The 19,135-nt window shown below is 32.4% G+C and overlaps 2 protein-coding genes across 7 annotated transcripts in view; one reads left to right on the forward strand and one right to left on the reverse strand.

Moving 5' to 3' along the window:
* The window catches only part of IFT74 (intraflagellar transport 74), an 85,232-nt gene that overhangs the window by 15,649 nt on the left and 50,448 nt on the right, over nucleotides 1-19,135 (forward strand). For 5 of the 6 annotated variants that reach the window (XR_003130075.3, XR_007414047.1, XM_025433044.3 and 2 more), the window contains exons 7-10: nucleotides 2,630-2,689; nucleotides 4,633-4,694; nucleotides 16,751-16,889; nucleotides 18,391-18,453. Coding sequence is in view for 4 of the 6 variants with exons in the window: in XM_025433044.3 (XP_025288829.1) it covers nucleotides 2,630-2,689; nucleotides 4,633-4,694; nucleotides 16,751-16,889; nucleotides 18,391-18,453 (324 nt within the window). In the remaining 2 variants the exon portion in view is untranslated. The remainder of the gene's footprint in view (nucleotides 1-2,629; nucleotides 2,690-4,632; nucleotides 4,695-16,750; nucleotides 16,890-18,390; nucleotides 18,454-19,135) is intronic. The other variant, XM_049116198.1, reaches the window with a different exon arrangement.
* On the reverse strand, nucleotides 7,211-14,308 carry LRRC19 (leucine rich repeat containing 19). Its single transcript, XM_025433047.3, has 5 exons — nucleotides 14,215-14,308; nucleotides 13,221-13,310; nucleotides 11,061-11,574; nucleotides 10,237-10,422; nucleotides 7,211-9,709 (listed from the first exon to the last, which is right to left on the reverse strand). The coding sequence occupies exons 2-5, from the start codon at nucleotides 13,299-13,301 to the stop codon at nucleotides 9,381-9,383; spliced, it is 1,110 nt and encodes a 369-aa protein (XP_025288832.1). The 5' UTR covers nucleotides 13,302-13,310; nucleotides 14,215-14,308; the 3' UTR covers nucleotides 7,211-9,380.

A 19,135-nucleotide genomic window follows, 5' to 3' on the forward strand; every position in this document is an offset into this window, starting at 1 on the left:
TACCCTCTGTCATCTCTTGTTATAGTCTTTTGTTTAAAATCTAGTTGTTTAGGTATGGCTACTCTAGCTCTTTTTTGATATCTGCTTGCATGGTAAATTGTTCTCCATCCCTCCACTTTCAATTTGCAGGGGTCTTTAAGTCTAAAATGAGTCTCTTATAGGCAGAATATAGGTGAGTCTTGTTTTGTTTTTTTTTTCCCATTCTGATGCCCTTTGTCTTTTGATTGATCATTTACTCCACTTTTTTTTTTTTTTTTTTTTTTTTATTTATGATAGTCACACAGAGAGAGAGAGAGAGAGAGAGGCAGAGACACAGGCAGAGGGAGAAGCAGGCTCCATGCACCAGGAGCCCGACGTGGGATTCGATCCCGGGTCTCCAGGATCGCGCCCTGGGCCAAAGGCAGGCGCCAAACCGCCACCCAGGGATCCCTACTCCACTTTTATTCAGAATGGTTATATGACACTTGGTGCCATTTTATTACCTGTTAAATTGTTATTTCTGAAGATCTTCTGTATTCCTTTCTAGTCTTTGTTGCCTTTGGTCTTTTTTCCCCACTCAAAGAGTCTCCTTTAATATTTCTTACAGGGGTGGTGTAGTGGTCACAATCTTGTTTTATGTTTATCTGGGACACTGTATCTTCAACTCTGAATGACAGTCTTGCTGGATAAAGTATTCTTGGCTGCATGTTGTTCCCATTCAGCACTTAAATTTATCATGCCACTTTTTTTCTGGCTTGCCAAGTTTCTGTGGGTAGATCTGCTTTAACCTTATTTGTCTTCCCCTTTAAGTTAGGGATTTCTTTTTCCTTGTTGCTTGTAGGATTTTTTTCCCCTTATCTCTGTATTTTGCAGATTTTACTATGATAATCTTGGTGTTGACCTGCTTTTGTTGATTTTTTTATGGATGTTCTCTACACCTTTTTTATGAATATTTGTTTCCTTCCAGATTAGGGAAGTTTTCAGCCCTTTCTCCCTCTCTTCTTCTGGGACTTCTATGATAAGAATGTTAGTGCACTTTATAGTGTTACATAAAATACAAAACATTCTACCAAAATGGCTAGGTAAATTATGCTGTATCTACTTGATATTGTTACATTGTAACAAATTTTGCTGATTATGGAATATTGTAATTCTCAAATACGTTGGACTATATAATCCATAATGAACAATTTGTAGAGCCTAGTATTCAGTGCAATGTTTTTAGTAAATGTTTTGTCTTAAATATGAGAAAGTTTTTTGTATTATATGAAATGATATTAGATAAAAGCCATTTTTTAGTTGTAGTAGAATGCATTAGGTAAATTACTTAGTATGATAATATTAATAATGTGTAAAATATGTTGTTTGTAGGATGATGAACTAATATAAGGAGAACATTTAGCCCATATCTAACACATAGAAAAACATTTGAGAATGTTAGGTTTTAGTAGCACTTACTATTCTTATCAAGTGAAATAGGATATATACTAATACATAGTACATTAATAAAGCTTAGTTTTTTAGGCACAGTTATATCCAAATAGTTTGCTTTTAGTAGCCTTCCTGTTTAAATTCTGGCTCTTCAGCTTGCTAAATTTCTTTATTTGCAAAATGTGGATAGTATCTACTTTGTAGAGTAATTGTTAAAATTAAGTGAATATATTCAACAGGCCAGAATAATGTTTGTCACAGGTAAATATGTTAGCTATTTCTATCATTGCCTAATTTTTTGAAAGAAGCTTACTGGTATAAGTAAGCTGATGGTGCCTTACCCTGTTGTTTTTTTTTGTATTTTGGTTTTTTTTTGGAAGACCAAGAAAATAATTTTGCATTTTTACTGGTATAATATAATTCTGTTAAAAATATAATTATATTATAATTATATTGTGTTATTATATTACAATTATGTTAATATATTATTATATATTATATAATTATAGTTCTGTTTATAATTCTGTTAATACACTCTCTGCTGAGGAAAAGACAGATACATGTTCCCCAAACTTTTATATTATATTACAATTATATTATTATAATTATGAATATATTTATAATCATAATATTATATAATTATAATATAATTCTGTTTATAAATCTGTTAATACCCTCTCTGCTGAGGAAAAGACAGACACATGTTCCCCAAACTTTTGTATTCTTTATTTTTTTTTTAATTTTTATTTATTTATGATAGTCACAGAGAGAGAGAGAGAGAGAGAGGCAGAGGGAGAAGCAGGCTCCATGCACCGGGAGCCCGATGTGGGATTCGATCCCGGGTCTCCAGGATCGCGCCCTGGGCCAAAGGCAGGCGCCAAACCACTGTACCACCCAGGGATCCCTTTTGTATTCTTTAGACACTTCTTTTAAGTCCAGACATCTTTTCAAAGCAGGCAAAGCTCTTCAATGTACAGTCTGAGGGAAGAATAGTTTATTACTGCTCACTTTGCCACCCTAAAAATGTGATTTATTGATTGGCCAAATGCATAATATATACTTAGCTCAATATTTGTTTTTATCTTAGAAGACAAAATACTTGTATTAATACTGAAATGACTACTCATTGTTTGTAAGATTAGATACCAGCTTATGAATTATAGGGAAAATTTATAAAGACTAACAGAGTGGTTTTTTTTTTTTGTATCTTTGTTTTTAGTTGGTAGATAAACTTAATACCAATACTGAAATGGAAGAAGTGATGAATGATTACAACATGGTAAGAAAATTTATAAGTATAAGCAATAGACCAAGTAGATCATGTCCTCCACTACAAAGTTATATCTAGAAATAGTTTGATAAAACTTTGCACACCTTACAGATAGGTATTACTCTGATCTTAAATGCCACTATTATAATTGAGTTCCTTCAGTTGCTTTTTTTTCATTAAAGATTTTGTTTTTAAGTGATCTTTATATCCAGTGTGGGGCTCGAACTCATATCCTGGTCAAGAGTTGCATGCTCTACTACTTAGCCAGCCAGATGCCCCTTAGGTTGCTCTTTTTAAATTTCTTCCTGTTTGTCAGATCTCCCTAATGGATGCTTTAGTGTCTTTCTACAAGGCTAGGTTGAACTGGTCTCACACCACAGTGTTAGGGAGTCTCATCTATATTCCTTGTATACAGATTAAGTATTCCAACTTATGGAATACTTTTGGTTTAACATTTGCACAAAAGCAGCTAAGTACTCACTGTAAATATAAGGTAACCTTTATAACATTTTATAAGTGAGAGAGAAAAATGAATGGTTACCTTATGATGCCATATATAACCCTACTTCTTGACTGATAAATGAGAATGGGTGTTTAATGTTCTTTGAGTCTTTGGTAGATGACAAAATGTTAGGAGCTAACTTCTTTTGATTATAAACATTTGGAAGAAAATAACATACATAGAGTTTATAGTTTCTATAACTTATTTATACAACTTTTATATAACTTATATAGCTTCTAACTTACATAATTAGACTAGAATCTCTACAATGACTTTTTTCTAAATTGGGGTTCTAAAAACATAATTTGGTAAAATTAGTCTTAACTTTAGAACACATGAGAATTCCCAATTTTAAAAAAACAGTTTTGGGGATCCCTGGGTGGCTCCACGGTTTGGTGCCTGCCTTTTGCCTGGGGTGTGATCCTGGAGTCTGGGTATTGAGTCCCACATCGGGCTCCCTGCATGGAGCCTGCTTCTCCCTCTGCCTGTGTCTCTGCCTCCCTCTCTCTGTGTCTCTCATGGATAAATAAATAAAATCTTTAAGAAAAAAAAAAAAGTCTTTTTTTTTTTTTTAATTTTTATTTATTTATGATAGTCACACACAGAGAGAGAGAGAGAGAGGCAGAGACACAGGCAGAGGGAGAAGCAGGCTCCATGCACCAGGAGCCTGATGTGGGATTCGATCCCGGGTCTCCAGGATCGCGCCCTGGGCCAAATGCAGGCGCTAAACCGCTGCGCCACCCAGGGACCCCCCCTCCAAAAAAAGTCTTAATGCTGCATGTGAAATGTGGAAACTTCTTTATGTGTTCTGTCAATTATTTGGGGAAGAACCAAATTCTAGGCTGAGTATGAACAGTAGAGTCAAGTAGGAGTACTCAGATAAAATTCTGTTTAAGGATAAAACTTTGGGGATCCCTGGGTGGCGCAGCGGTTTGGCGCCTGCCTTTGGCCCAGGGCGCGATCCTGGAGACCCGGGATCGAATCCCACATCAGGCTCCCGGTGCATGGAGCCTGCTTCTCCCTCTGCCTGTGTCTCTGCCTCTCTCTCTCTCTCTGTGTGACTATCATAAATAAATAAAAATTAAAAAAAAAAAAAAAAAGGATAAAACTTTGTGTTGGGTCTAAAACCAACGTATTACTAATGAACTCTTGGACACCCAATAAATTTTAGAAATTCTGTTTATATAAATTAAATTTATATTGGATTATTTGATCACTGAAGAATAGAAGAATAGTGAATATCTTTGATGTGAGATTATATTACCTATGAAAGGCTTCCTGTTTCAGGGTAGTAGTTTGTCAAATGAAATAGATACTGTATTTTTAAAAAAAATTTGCATGTGGCATTAGGATTATTACAATAATCTTTCAATTAGTACATGATCAGAATAACTTTTAAAGTTAAATGGTAATTTTTTATCACTAACTTCTGTATTAACTCTTTATTCAGCTTAAAGCTCAAAATGATCGAGAAACACAAAGTATGGATATCATATTTACTGAAAGACAAGCGTAAGTACAATCCATTTAGAAATCAAACATTTCTTAGTTTAATTTTGAAGTCATTTATTTCTTTATAAATCTTCTCTTTTTTTTCCTTGCATTTTTTTCTTTTTAAGTAGACTCTGCACACAGCATGGAGGCAAATGCAGGCCCAAACTCATGACCATGAGATCAAGCCTTGAGCTAAGATCAAGAGCTGAATGAATGCTCAACCAACTGAGCCACTCAGGCACCCCTTCTCTTGCATTTTATTTTAAAAAGTTGAATATATGGAATACAAATGTTATTGGTTACACATCTATTATTTTTATTTTACCATTAAGTACCCAAGTCTTATATAAATAAAATTACTATCATTTGCCATTAAGTACCCAAATCCTGGATAAATAAAATTATTACATAGATTAGATAAATAAAATTTCTATTTCAAGTAATATTAAATTTTAAGATGAATAAGAATATGTTCATCTCGACCATTTATAATTTTAACCAGAGCTTTTAACTAGTTTGAATTCTGGAATTCAAGTCCCAGTCTAATAAAAGGCACATTATTAGTGAGCTATGTACATTATTACAGTATTCAATTATTAATTTATAATTAGTAGTTATATTAATGCATATATATACACATAAAGGTATCTTTTTATATAAAGACCAGATAGCAAATAATTTTGACTCTGGTAATAAGTGTCAATGTGGCAGTGACAAAGGCCTACAAAGGTAATAGGTTGATGTGATATAGTTATCTTAGTCCATTTGGGCTGCTATAACAAAATACCACATACTGGGTAACTTATAAACAACAGGAATTTATTGCTAACAGTTCTGGAGGCTGGGCTCAAGGCACCAACATGGTCCCATTCTGGTGAGGTCCCTCTTTCGTTCATATTAGGTATCTCCTTTCTGTATACTCCCATGGTAGAAGGAGGTCTGTGGGATCTCTTTTATAAAGGCACTAATTCTATTCATGAGGCCTCCATTCTCCTTACCTAATCACTTCCCAGAGACCACCTACTAATACCATTTACCTTTGGGGGCTAGGATTTCAATACAAATTTTGGAGGGACGTAAATATTCAGATAATAACAGTAGTTAACATGATTATTCATTGATTTTTGGCCTTAATTAAATATTGTCTAGGCAGTGCAAACATAAGCTATTTTGTATACACCCACCCTGTACATATTTTGTCCCAGAATTTTATCAGTATTAATCTCTGAGAGCAAGGGTAATAACCCAAATTACTGACATTCTGTAACACCAGATATACTATTTTGTATACACTCACCCTGTACATATTTTGTCTCAGAATTTTATCAGTATTAATCTCTGAGAGCAAGGGTAATAACCCAAATTACTGACATTCTGTAACACCAAATATACTGTCCTTTTACTTATGCATATAGAGAAAACAATTGAAGAATTGAATTGTTAATATGTAATGATAAAACATTTGAAAGGTAATACAATTTTTTCTGTTGATTAAAAACAAAGGAACCTCTTCTTTATCATTTGATGTTATAAAGTGCTACCTTAAAAATTATAAATACTGGAAAACTCTTCTATTTACAAAGAAAATTCTATATACATGGTGACCAAGCTTTCACCTGAAAACTTTTTACTGTTGTGTTTGTTCTGTTTAAACCACTCAGCAAGTGTTTATCATTTATCATGCATAAAATAGCTCCCCTAGGTACCTATAAAGTAAATAATGAACTTAGTCTGTTGAACACATTCCAGATTAAGGTCCTAATTTTTATCTCATCCTTTATCTACAGTTATATAATACTTAGGTCAGATTTAAAAATATATGAACCTGTTTTATAGATATTTCATCCAGAAAGATAGCTCACAGATTATAAATTTAGGACTGTCATAGACTTTTATGTCTATTTGGTTCATTTAGTTAAGGGAAGAGTTCTTAAAATATGATAGTTTGTCCTGAAATGTGAGCAGTGAGCAGTTTCTTAATATCTGTAGTTGGTAATTGAGGCTGGACATAATTGGTTCTCCTGACATAAGCAGAAATTTAAGAACAAAAGTTATTTTCATGAAATTTACTTTTATATGCACCAGGTGAATAGATTTATTTCATGTGTTAATCAGAGGGCCAATATGTCAGTGAGACAAGGATCTTCCTTGGCTACACATTCAAAGGGAGCAGGTAATGCCATACCCTGAGAAGGCAGGTCTAAGAAAACTTCCATTTAGTGTAGTATGGATAAACTGTCAGGTTTATTATGGAACGTCTATTCAAAATAAGTTAGTTATAGAGTACAGCCTTTAAAATATTACTATAACATTACACTCGGCTTTAATTCAATTTCACATGCTAACATTCAATTATAAGGGGCCTAAGAGATTAGATGTAGTCTTTGTTCATTCATAATTATATTTCATTTTACTAGATTTTTCAGATATTAATATTTGCCTCATATTAGGAAATGGTAGTTTGGTAAAATAACAGATTATTTAGAGAAAGATGTATTTTGTTTCCATAATTATCTCACTTCTAGTAGGAACTATTACATGTAAAACACTTATATCCTTTATTGAAAACATGTTTCCATAAACACAAATATGCATATAAATAAGTGAGTCTTCTTATTTCACAGACTGTATGTCATCCAAACAGTTTTTATTTTCCTAAATAGACATTTGAACTGAATTTACTATTGATGTAACCTTTAAAATAACTATTCTGCAGAATATAACATACATATACATTATGTTTAGTCTGAGAAACTCTCAAGTACATATGCATTTTAAAAACTTTATTATAGGGAAATTTGAACATACACAAAAATAAATAGTGTTATTATACACTTAAATATCTATCTCCCTGCTCCTCAGCTCACGTTCAATCCTACAGTCTTTTTTTATATTTGAATCAATGGACCTTTAGGCACTACGCCCTTTCCTGTATGATGGTGATGAAGAAAATATGACATTGTATTATTTCATTTATAAATGTATTTTATTATAGTGTTTTAGAAGTCTCTAAAAGGTGTAAATACACTTAATTTTCACACCATGGAAGGTAAAAATGATGGATTTTGTTACAATTTTTAATGCCACTTTGCATTAAGTTTTTAAAATTATGACTACAGCCAATTGATTATAAGGAATTAACAAAATAATTAACTTTAGACTCTTCCTGTTATAGTCCCAAGGTCATTGTTGTCCAAACTAAGTTTTTTGGACTATCATTGTGCTATGGACTCTTTGTAGGCACCTCAAAGAAAGGGTTTTGTTGTCCAGTAAGTTTGAAAAATTCTTAATGCTTAGTTGTTGAAGGGCAGAGAGCATTTTAGTTTGTTAGAATCTTGAATAAATTGTGTTTAAACTCAGTATTTCCTATAGTAATTCTATAGTACTTTGACCATGTACTGTTTTCTCTCTTTCAATATTTTTGAGCATTTCCCTGGAAATTAATATTCTAGAATAAACAATTTGGGAAACATTGCTCTATCTACAGGATCCCAAACAGCTGTCCATGGACCAACTGAAGATTCCTCAACTCCAGCACAGACTCATTTGAATAGAACTCTCCCAAAGAGAGGCAGAAATATAGCTTTTTAAAAACAAGATTCATGGAGACTTGTAATACCCACTTTGGAAGCTACCATACTATTCAGTTGTGATGGTCTTCCTTTATGGTCACAGTCTTTTTTTTATATTTGAAAGAAGTAGTAACTTATTAAGATTGTGCTTGGACATTGTACCTATACCTTAAGTTAGTACTAAATTTTCAGAAAATTTATTGTGCTAAATCAGGAAGCATTTAAATATTTTCCAATTCCATAAATTCATTCTGCAAGCATAAAAGCAGTCTTAGTGTGTCGTATGTTTAAGCTTTTTCACTTTGACAAATTCAAAACCTTTATTTAAAAAAAAATTTTTTTTAAGATTTTATTTGAGAGGGATCCCTGGGTGGCGCAGCGGTTTGGCCCCTGCCTTTGGCCCAGGGCGCGATCCTGAAGACCTGGGATCGAATCCCACGTCGGGCTCCCAGTGCATGGAGCCTGCTTCTCCCTCTGCCTGTGTCTCTGCCTCTCTCTCTCTGTGTGTGACTATCATGAATAAATAAAAAATTTTAAAAAAAAAGATTTTATTTGAGGGAGAGATGGAGACAGAGAATATGAGCAGGGGGAGAAGTAGAGGGAGAGGGACAGGACCAAGTAGACTCTGCACCTAACACAGAGCCCAACATGGGGCTTGATCCTGGGCCCCTGAGATCATGACCTAAGCTGAAACCAGGAGTCAGATACTCAACCATCTGAGCTACCCAGGCACCCCCCCAAACCTTTATTATTTACTGATTCCAATCAATAAAACTTTTAATATAATTTAATATGTATTACATAAAATATCTGGGCTAATATTAGAATCAGTTCATTTTAATTAATGAATAGTTTAGGTCTTTTCCTTATTAGGATGTATGGTCTGAATACTGCTGAAAATAGTAATGCTAGTATTATCACTGTTACTGTATTTGGACCGACTTACTCAATACCAATGATAAAAACATCATTTTATGATACTCGTGTGTTGCAATTAATATAAAAGTCTACTAGCAAAAAAAAAATCTAAATCTACTAGCCACAGTTTGGTATGTCACATGCTTAATCTCCATTTATGTCTAAACTGTGAGTGAACTTATAACATTTTTAAAAAATCAAACATTGAACAGAATTAATTTTCTTCATGTAATTCATGAGTATCTATGTATTTGTCTTCAATAAACCCATCATCATCTACCACAAATGAATGTAGTTGTTCAAATATTACTGTAGTATCCTCAGAGTTTGTATCTGGAACCTGTGAAAGAGAACTTGAATTTCCAGTAAAACCATCTTCATAGGTTTCTGCTTCATGCTCTTCTAGGCGATGATGATGATAACTAAGCAGAAAATTGTACCATATTGGGCATTTGATAGCAACAAAAATGAGGAGTGAAGTCATCAGTACAGTAACTACCACACCAACAAGAAGAGCCCAACTTTTTCCAAGAAGTTTACGTTCTGAATTGGAACACCAAGAGAGAGAAAAAGCGAGAGAGATTGATTTTGTTAAATTGACAAAAATAAAATAATCATTAATTATATGTCCTAATAACTCCATAATGTTGGTATTAGAAATAAACATATATTATAATTTTCTTTAAGCAAAAGTTACTAAAACTACAATAAAGGTGTTTAATAGTGTGGTTAAAAATACCTTTTTTTTTTTTTTCTGAAATAACTATTTGTCTTTGCAGGTATTGTTTATCATTTTACCAAGAATATTATTGATTTATACCTATTAAATAGAATTGTGACTTAACTAGTCAAAAATAAGGCCCAAAGAAGTTAAATAAGTTGCATAATGGCATTTGGATGGTAACTAGGAAAGCCTAGTTTGGAAACTTAGTGTTTTGTAAATCTTTTGTTAAGGAATTTTTCTTTTACATTGTTTTCAGGAATTTAAAATTCAGAAAATAATCGGAACTACTTCAGTTAATTTAGTATACTACCTTCAGCAATATTAATATTCAAAACCAGTACATTACCTGAGTTTTTTAAGTTGTTCAAAGAGCTATTGAATGTTGAGTTGCTAATGAAGTGAAAGTGGTTATAAAGATCTTCATTTATAGGTGGAGGAAATTTTGAGTAGCATTCAGCATTATAAGGTACTGTTTTGATACTGTAGTGATTCAGGATACCTGGGTGGATGCACGTGGTGACGTTTTCATTTTCTAGTAAATCAGAATAAGATTTATTATGGAAAATAGGATTATTATTATTAATAAGTTATAATGGCTAGCATTTAATAATTATTTTTACCTAGAATTTTTTGGTATATCTGCCTGTCATTATTAAAGATTATTAGTAAGAAACTCTTGTATTTGCCTAGCAACACGGGAAGGGAAAGATTCACCTTGTTTATTAAGTTATTTTACAAATATAGTTTAAGTGCAGTATCTATTGTTTGGTTTGTGTTAATAAAGATGTTATGATTAAGATTGTGGTAAAAATTGATCTCAGGCAGTACATGGTTGCAGTTAAGAAAATAGGACATCTGTTTTTATCCTAAGAAAAGGAAATGCCTTAAAAAATTCTCTTATGAATTCATATTTAAACTGTAAACTTAATACATGAAGTGACTATCATCTCATTATACAGAACATTTAAATTTCTTTTCTTCTTTTTTTCCCCCTAAAAGGCAGAGGAAGGATATCTGTTCAACAAGTATTTTTCAGGGTTTCTGTCTGCTTCCCTTATACAGGAATAGTTTCTTTCTCTTTAAAACATGAAGTGTGAGAGACTTTCCTGAGGTAGAATGATATAATCAATCACATTTTGGTTTTGATTAATTTAAATAATAGAAACTTACCTAGTGTCACATTTGACGTGTTCAACCAGTTTTGTAAATTCAGTAGACTACAAGAGCAGTTCCATGGATTTCCATATAAAATTATTAATTCCAGATGAAACAATTGTGGTACATCAAAATAGCTTATGAAATTGCCTTGCAAATTCAGAAGTATCAGGTTTTTTAGAGGCACAAATATGTCAGGACTCAGTTGAGATATTTTGTTTTGACAGAGATGTAACTGTTTTAGTTTATTTAAGCCCATGAATGCACCCTGTTGGATTATGTGGATGGAATTTCTACAGATATTTAAAATTTCTAGATTGGAGAGGTTACCAAAGCTATTATTATATAACATAGTGACATTGTTCTCAGTCAAATAGAGTTCAGTGAGTAAAATATATGTCTGTAGAACCCCTGTGTCTATAATATTCAAAGTAATTTGGTTATAACTGAGATCAAGTATAGTTACATTTTTATTGATATCCGCTGGAATCAAAGAATAATTCTTTTCAGTGAAATTATATTTGACTTCCTAAAAAAGAAAAAAATGAGAAATGCATTAATCAGGAAAAATATTAACAGAATTTGCCAAATTTTCATATGCAGGAAATTAGACATTGGAAGATTGTTTTGTTTTGTTTTTAGAGGGGAGGGGCAGAGGGAGAAGGGAATCTCACAATCCTGAGATCATGACGAGCTAAAATCAAGAGTTGGATGCATAACCACCCAGGCAATCCTGGGTGAAGTTCCAATCCTGGAAGAAAATAGTTTTATTTTATTTTATTTTTTTAAGAAAATAGTTTTAGAAAAACATTTCCTTTTTTAATATTTTGATATTATAGTGTGTAAAAAGTAAAGCAAATACTTTTATTTCCTCACTGGGATGAAATACTGAAGATTAAAGAAATTCTGTTATATGTAACTGAGCAAAGAGATTCTAGTTAATCATATGGATATCTTCTGTTATACTTTTACTGAAAATATGGGTATAATTCTATTATATATATATGGAAATACATGGCAAATAATTCTCTTAACGTATATAGTGTATCACTTGTGTCTGATTTATAATGAAATTATTTTAAAATTTTTTGTTTTTAAAAATCAGAGCTACCAACACTACACCTAGGGCTATTAAATAAGAAATAATACTCAGGATATAACTCTATATAGGGTTAACAGCTTAAAGCTCGTTTCTTTTTGTTTGTTTGTTTCTGTTTTTGTTTTTAAGATTATTTATTTATTTATTAATATGAGAGAGAGAGAGAGAGAGAGAGGCAGAGACACAGGCAAGGGGAGAAGCAGGCTCCATGCAGGGAGCCTGACATGGGACTCCATGCCAGGGTCAGTCCCTGGGCTGAAGGCGGCGCTAAACAACTGAGCCACCCAGGCTGCCCAAAGCTTGGTGTTTTAAAAGAAAATATTTATTTCATTAATATTTTTTAAAGTGAACTCTTCAGCCAATGTGGGGGCTTGAACTCATGAACCCAAGATCAAGAATCAGATGCTGTACTGACTGAGCCAGCCGGGTGCCCCCAGAGCATATTTATTTTATTAACAAATTGAACCATATATTGAATTTAAGAGCCAGGCAACATGAAGTTCTTCCCTTATGTGGCTGTAGATCCAAAAATATAGTTCTTATTTTGACTGTTTTTGCAATTGAAGTATTTCCCTAGTTATAATAATGCAACAACAGTAATTTTCCTCATAAATATGTGATTTAAAAAAAAATATTTCCTACATTTTAAAGAGTGGTGTTTAGGGGTGCCTGGCTGGCTTGGTCAGTAGAATGTGTGACTCTTGACCTCAGGGTCCTGAGTTTTTGTTCCACGTTGGGCATGGAGATTATTTTTTTAAAATAAAAAAATAAAAAATAAAAATAGTATTTATATCCTGAAACTAATCTCAGATTTTATAGTGTAAACTTACAGACTTCTTTAACCAACTGTTAAAAAAAAAAAACAACAACTTAGTTTAAATAAAATGAGAACCGGTTTTGTCAAATTAGAATCTAGCTCACACATCACAGATTTTGAATATACATAGCTAACCAATTAGTTTTGATAGCTTAGATTTTTTTTTTTTTTTTGCTTGAATTGCCTTGGGATATTTTATTAACTGTACACAAAGTATGCCTTTGGAAATATTTTCACAATGGTGACTGTAAAAACTTACTGTTTTAGAAGACTGCCTTTCCTCTGATAATAATAGCATGAAGAGGGGCCAAAACAAGATTGTGATGCATGTAGCTTTCATATCGCAGGCCTGATAGAAAAGAGAGTATTTTCATCTTAGTAGGAGAAGAACTTTAGAGATCATTGAGGATATTTTGATTTCCTTTTTTCTCCTTTTAAATCTGTTTTTTCTTAAAATATATGAAATGTGAAACAAGTACATGTTCCCACACCCTCCCAACATTGTAATCTTTTTTTTTTTTTTCCAACATTGTAATCTTAACAAACTGGAAAGCCCCTGGCAAATGAAAGTATTTTTAGAATGTCTCAGTAGTTTCTAGATCAATTGAAAAGAACTTATAAGACAAGTGAAGTGGTTGTATATTTTAAAATTTTAGTATATGTGCATAAGAGAAAGTAAAGACTCTATACTTATGTATATGTTCATGTTTAAGTATATATTTATATTGCTATCTCTTGGTTTTTTAATTTAGGCATTGTCTATTGGTATAACCTGTTGACTTAAAACTGTGGAAGATAAGAGGCTTCAGCTTTCTCATATACTTCCTAAATTCATCTTCAGTCTGTCGAATGTATGCTTTCTATCTTTTCATTCCTCAAACATACTTATTCATAATTTTGGTCTTTTTTCATCTTGTAAATTTTTTTTAAGTTAATGTCACTTTAAGAATCCTCAGTGTTTCAGAATGCTCTGAATAAAAAGATCTTATAAATTTGATTAGCTATATGAAACCTTTTTTTTCCCCCAAAAGAAAAGTAATTACTTTGTATTACATGATAAATTTATTTGGGAGAGATTTTTTTAGCTCCCAGGTTTATATTTCTAAGGTAGATCATGAGAAGATATAATCATATTTTCTGCTCTTTCATCGCCTATTAAAGATTTTTATATAGATTAACAAACCTAAATATAGTTTTTTTTTTCTCTAAAAACTCAGCACCAATCAAACCTGTAAATATATATAGGATCTTACCTTTACTTTTTTCTTTTGTCTCTGAGACTCGTGTCCTAAGGAATCTACTGTTTCTTCTACACCATTAAAAAAAAAGTGTCATATGATCACATTTCACTATGTTTTAACCTTTGTACCCAGTGAACATGTGATAAAAAAAAAAAGCTAGACTTCCTTAGCAAAAGATTGACTAGAAGTATAATTTCTTAGTCATCTTTGACTTTTTTAGCATAACAAGTGCTTTGCTTAACCTTTGTATTTCTTAGTTACTCTTGAAAAATGTATTAGCAAATGTACTTTGTGAGCTAGAGTATATAATATTGAAAATGCAAGCATACTTTGAAAGATAAATTGTTAAAGTGATTTAAAGTTAGTCCTAAAGGTATTTTGTATTTAGAGAGATTCAAGTTGAAAAGATACCCCCAAGTTTTGTATTCCCCTAAGTTTCAGCTTTGTTGTTTACTCATTTTTTATGACCCTGTCATTGGTGGTTTTACTGCCAAGTTATAACAGGAGCAAAGTGCTCAAAGCATCAAAAGACCTGACTCTGGCCATAGGTGGCCTTCAAAAAACGAATTACCTTCCTTGTGCTGCAGCTTCCCCTCTGTAAAATGGAATTCTATATAATACTAGTTCCCATGTAAGTATAGTAGACAGGTGTATCGGCCAAAACATGATTAAGATTCATTGTTGATAGTGAATAATCATGGAGTGCAGAATGAGTTAGTTCTAGATTAACTTCCATGATCATTAGTATCCTTAATCTATGAAACAAAGAGATTGAAATTGATTACCTTTTTTGCTTGAAAGTACTATGAGCCCATAAACCCATATAAATTCAGCAGCAAACACATTTGTTATACTATAGTAATTGAAGTTCAAAGTGAAGCTATCACTCCTTGTCCAATAGTGAGACAAAAATAAATAGAAATTCCAGGTTGATTTGTTCATCCTTTATTGGATTATTATGAGATGTTTGTAGGAAAATTTCTGAGTTTAGATTCTTTATTCTGGCAGTGGGATAGGAGTATGTAAAAATTGTGTGGGAAATAGGTGGATCTGTAGGGGGCTTAGAGAATGTAAAAATTGTAGAAGTTGGTAACTACATGTGAAAGAATAAATAGTAGAATATTACTCCTATTTTGAAACTCAAAATAGAAATTTTGATACTGAGACTAAACATTTATCTTCAAGTAGTCTTTATAAGTAAATCTTGAAGTATTTATATGATAACTAGCATCTTTCTATTTTTTTCAGATTTTTTCTCTGCCCTGTTGATAATTGACCTTGCTTAGGTAGTAAATGGCACATCACTGGTATTTCTTGTGATTATATGATAAACATGGTTTTTGTTTGTAATTGATTCCTACTTTTATATGATTATGCCTGTGATGTCTCTGTTACATTTTTTGGGAAATTAACTATTTTGTAACATTAAATATATAGCTTTTGGAATACCAATTTTAATTAAAGTAGTAGGTAGGCAAATATATTAAAGTTATGATTTTTTTAAATCAAATTGCACTGTAGGTTTCCCTACTCAGAGATCAGTGAGAGTTGTGTTACTTTATATCATTTATATGACGAACTACCATGCAAGATTTCATTTGGTCAAAATTCTGTAGATAAAAGATGTTTCAAAACCACTATTCTAAAATTTAATGGTCTTACTTGTCTTGAAGGTATGACAAAGTGTAAATACATCTTCAAGTATACAATGCTTTAAGGATTTTCTGTGATAATCTTTTCTTTTCTTTTCTTTCTTTCTTTTTTTTTTTTTTTTGGCAAGAAAGTAAAGGAAGGGGATCCCTGAGTGACTCAGCAGTTTAGCACCTGCCTTCAGCCCAGGGCGTGATCCTGGAGTCCTGAGATCGAGTCCCACATCAGGTTCCCTACATGGAGCCTGCTTCTCCCTCTGCCTGTATCTCTGCCTCTCTCTCTCTCTCTCTCTTTCTGTGTGTGTGTGTGTGTGTGTGTGTGTGTGTGTGTGTGTGTGTCTCATGAATAAATAAAATCTTAAAAAAAAAAAAGAAAAAGTAAAGGAAAATGAACAGTAAGGAAATAGAAGGATTTGGGGATTGAAAAGAGAAAGATGTGAAATAAGTCTGCTGATGAGGGCAACTTTTTTTTTCAGAAGTATAAGGGATTCTCCTGTTTTCTTAATTTTTAATTGAAGTATAGTTGACACATAATGTTAAGTTTGAGGTGTACAACATAGTGATTCAACAGTTCTATATGTTAGTCAATTCTCACCACAAGTTATCATCATACAGCACTATCACAGTACCACTGACTATTACCATGCTGTACTTTTCATCCCTGTGACTTATTCATTCCATAATTGGAAGCCTGTACTAGTTATAAGGACCTCTCCCCTTCATTTTTGCCCATCTCTCACCCTCTTCCCTCTGGCAACCTACCACTAGTTCTCCAAATAGAATTTTTTGTACATCTATAAGGATTACAAACTATGTTGAGTGATTTTACCCTAAGTAAAATTTATTGATGTTTTTCCCCTCAATGTAGTAAGAGGAATATTGGATACTTTTGATTTCAGGAAGGAAAAACAAATTAGAAGTGTAGAAGAAGAAGTTGAACAGGAAAAGCAAGCAGCAGATGGCATTATCAAAAACATGTCTCCTGAAAAACAAGTCAAGTATATAGAAATGAAAACCACAAATGAGAAATTGTTGCAGGTAATACTAATCACTACTTGGTCCAAGCATTTAGAAGTCTTAATATTATATGATCTAAAGATGAGCAGCATTGGCATCCCTGAGAACTTGACTAGACCTACTTAGTGATTAGAATCTTAAAGTCCCCAGATAATTTTAAGGATGGACATTTAAATTTAAGAAGCACTGATCTAGAAAACTTCTTTTTTTTATGCTGCATAATGACCTAATCTTACTGTATTATTCATTCCTATGCATCTTTCACTTTTGCATGTCATAAAGATACATGAAAACACTTCATTTTAAATGAACTGTTGATGGAAATAATAAAGAACCTCATATACTAAAGCAATAGGGATGCTTACTTTCTTTTCTGCCTAATAAGCAGCACATCTTTTACCTCTGTGTCCTTGATTTGAACAGCTCTTGCCTCCTAACCATGGTGTTTAAATAAGCAATCTGGGAATCTGCTGAGGGGTTATTGAGAATTCTCCCAACATACAGTCATGGTGGTGACTCGGATTTGCAAGTTAGTGGCCTTACATACCCAGATGTCCCTTAACCAAACAGTTAATAGAGAATGAGTCCGCACAAATGCCAAAAGTGAATGTGGTTTTGGTTTCTCAGATACTACTTCATGGACAATTTAACTTTTTATTTTAGTCAGGATTTATAAACTAGAACAAAACAGTGAAGAAAGAGTATAATAGAAATGCCAAAATACCATCAAAATGTAGCTAATCTTGCACAGCTGTTTTTGAATAATAAGTAATCAGATTAAAAAATCTTTTCCTTAGGAGTGAGCCACATAAATTACTATATGTCTTGGCCCTAAAAGAAATTAGGCAAAGGATGTGGAAACATGGTTTAAAAAATAAAAATTAAAAATCATAACTTTAAACAAGAATATCATGAATTTGAAAGCTGCTGATATTTAATATTTTCAAAACACAGTGATGATTCACTGTGCTTCTCCGATTGATAATGTTTGTCCTTCTCTGATTGAGATGATTCACTGTGAAAAGATCTGGCTACCTTTGACAAGCTCAAAGTATTTTTCAAGGTAGATCTTGGCAAAGTTTTTAGGAATAGTTAAATTGGCAAAAATAGAAATAATGTGTTTTGGGTGTTTTTTTTTTTTCAAAAACCAAAAAACTTAATTTTGTTTTGGATGAAATTAGGAAAAGCTTGCAGTAGAACAGGCAAATTATAAACTCAAAATTTAGGATTGTGAATGGGTACGTTTCAACCTATGATCAAGTAACACGAACTTATTTTTTTAATTGAAGTGTAATTAATATGCAATATTTTATTAGTTTCAGGTGTACATTATAGTGATTCAGTATTTTTATACATTATGAAATGATCAAAAATAGAATAATGTTAAATTTTAATCAAGTAGCAAGATATGAGTTGAATATGTATATAAAGTTTAGTTTGTCATATCTATATCTGAAATGTTGAGAAACAGACACATTTTAAATATAACTTGTATATGTATTTGCTTTTTTCCGTTTTTTAGGAGTTAGACACACTTCAACAACAATTAGATTCACTGAACATGAAAAAAGAGAGCTTGGAAGCTGTAAGTATAAAATCAAATAAGGGTTCTTCTATTAGCTACAAAAGATAATTCAGCTACATATTACATATATTAATGGAACTCATTCAAGTATATTTATTTAGTAATTTTCTAAGAGAGGTATAATTTTTTTTCCCATTCAGCACCACAAATATCCTACTTTGGTAAGAAATTAGTTTCAGTTATTGAGTACCTACTGTATGCAAAATCATTCTGCCATGCTAAGACATGCAAAATCTAACGGTAATTTAAAGACATGCACAAGAAATTAAAAATGAGTGAAGGAAAGAGATCAGTTCATCATTTTAAAGGTGTAAATGCTTACATGTTAAAGCAGTTTAATTTAAAAAAAAGTTTTTATGTTTAAATAAGATGAAAAATGAAAATGCCTATTTTGTTTCCCTCTTTCCAGAGAGAACTACTTTGTATTTTTTGAGTGCTTACTCTGTGCTTTTTGAGCTCTTTACATAGATTACCAGCATTATTTAGTCTTTATAACAATTTTATGGTCTTATCTTGGTTTTTAATTTTTTTAAAAGATTTTATTTAATTATTCATGATAGAGAGAGAGAGAGAGAAGCAGAGACACAGGCAGAGGGAGAAGCAAGCTCCATGCCAGGAGCCCGACACGGGACTCGATCCCGGGACTCCAGGATCACGCCCTGGGCCAAAGGCAGGCGCCAAA

Source organism: Canis lupus, chromosome 11 (genome assembly GCF_003254725.2).
Source record: "Canis lupus dingo isolate Sandy chromosome 11, ASM325472v2, whole genome shotgun sequence".
Lineage (NCBI taxonomy): Eukaryota > Metazoa > Chordata > Mammalia > Carnivora > Canidae > Canis > Canis lupus.

Bases quoted from the DNA above. Each gene is read 5' to 3' on its own strand.
- LRRC19 (XM_025433047.3), bottom strand. From the start codon at position 13,301: ATGAAAGCTACATGCATCACAATCTTGTTTTGGCCCCTCTTCATGCTA. The intron at 10,423-11,060 runs GTAAGTTTCTAT...CTGATTTACTAG, and splicing joins CACGTCAAATGTGACACTAG to AAAATGAAAACGTCACCACG. The intron at 9,710-10,236 runs GTAATGTACTGG...GTTCCAATTCAG, and splicing joins GAACAACTTAAAAAACTCAG to AACGTAAACTTCTTGGAAAA.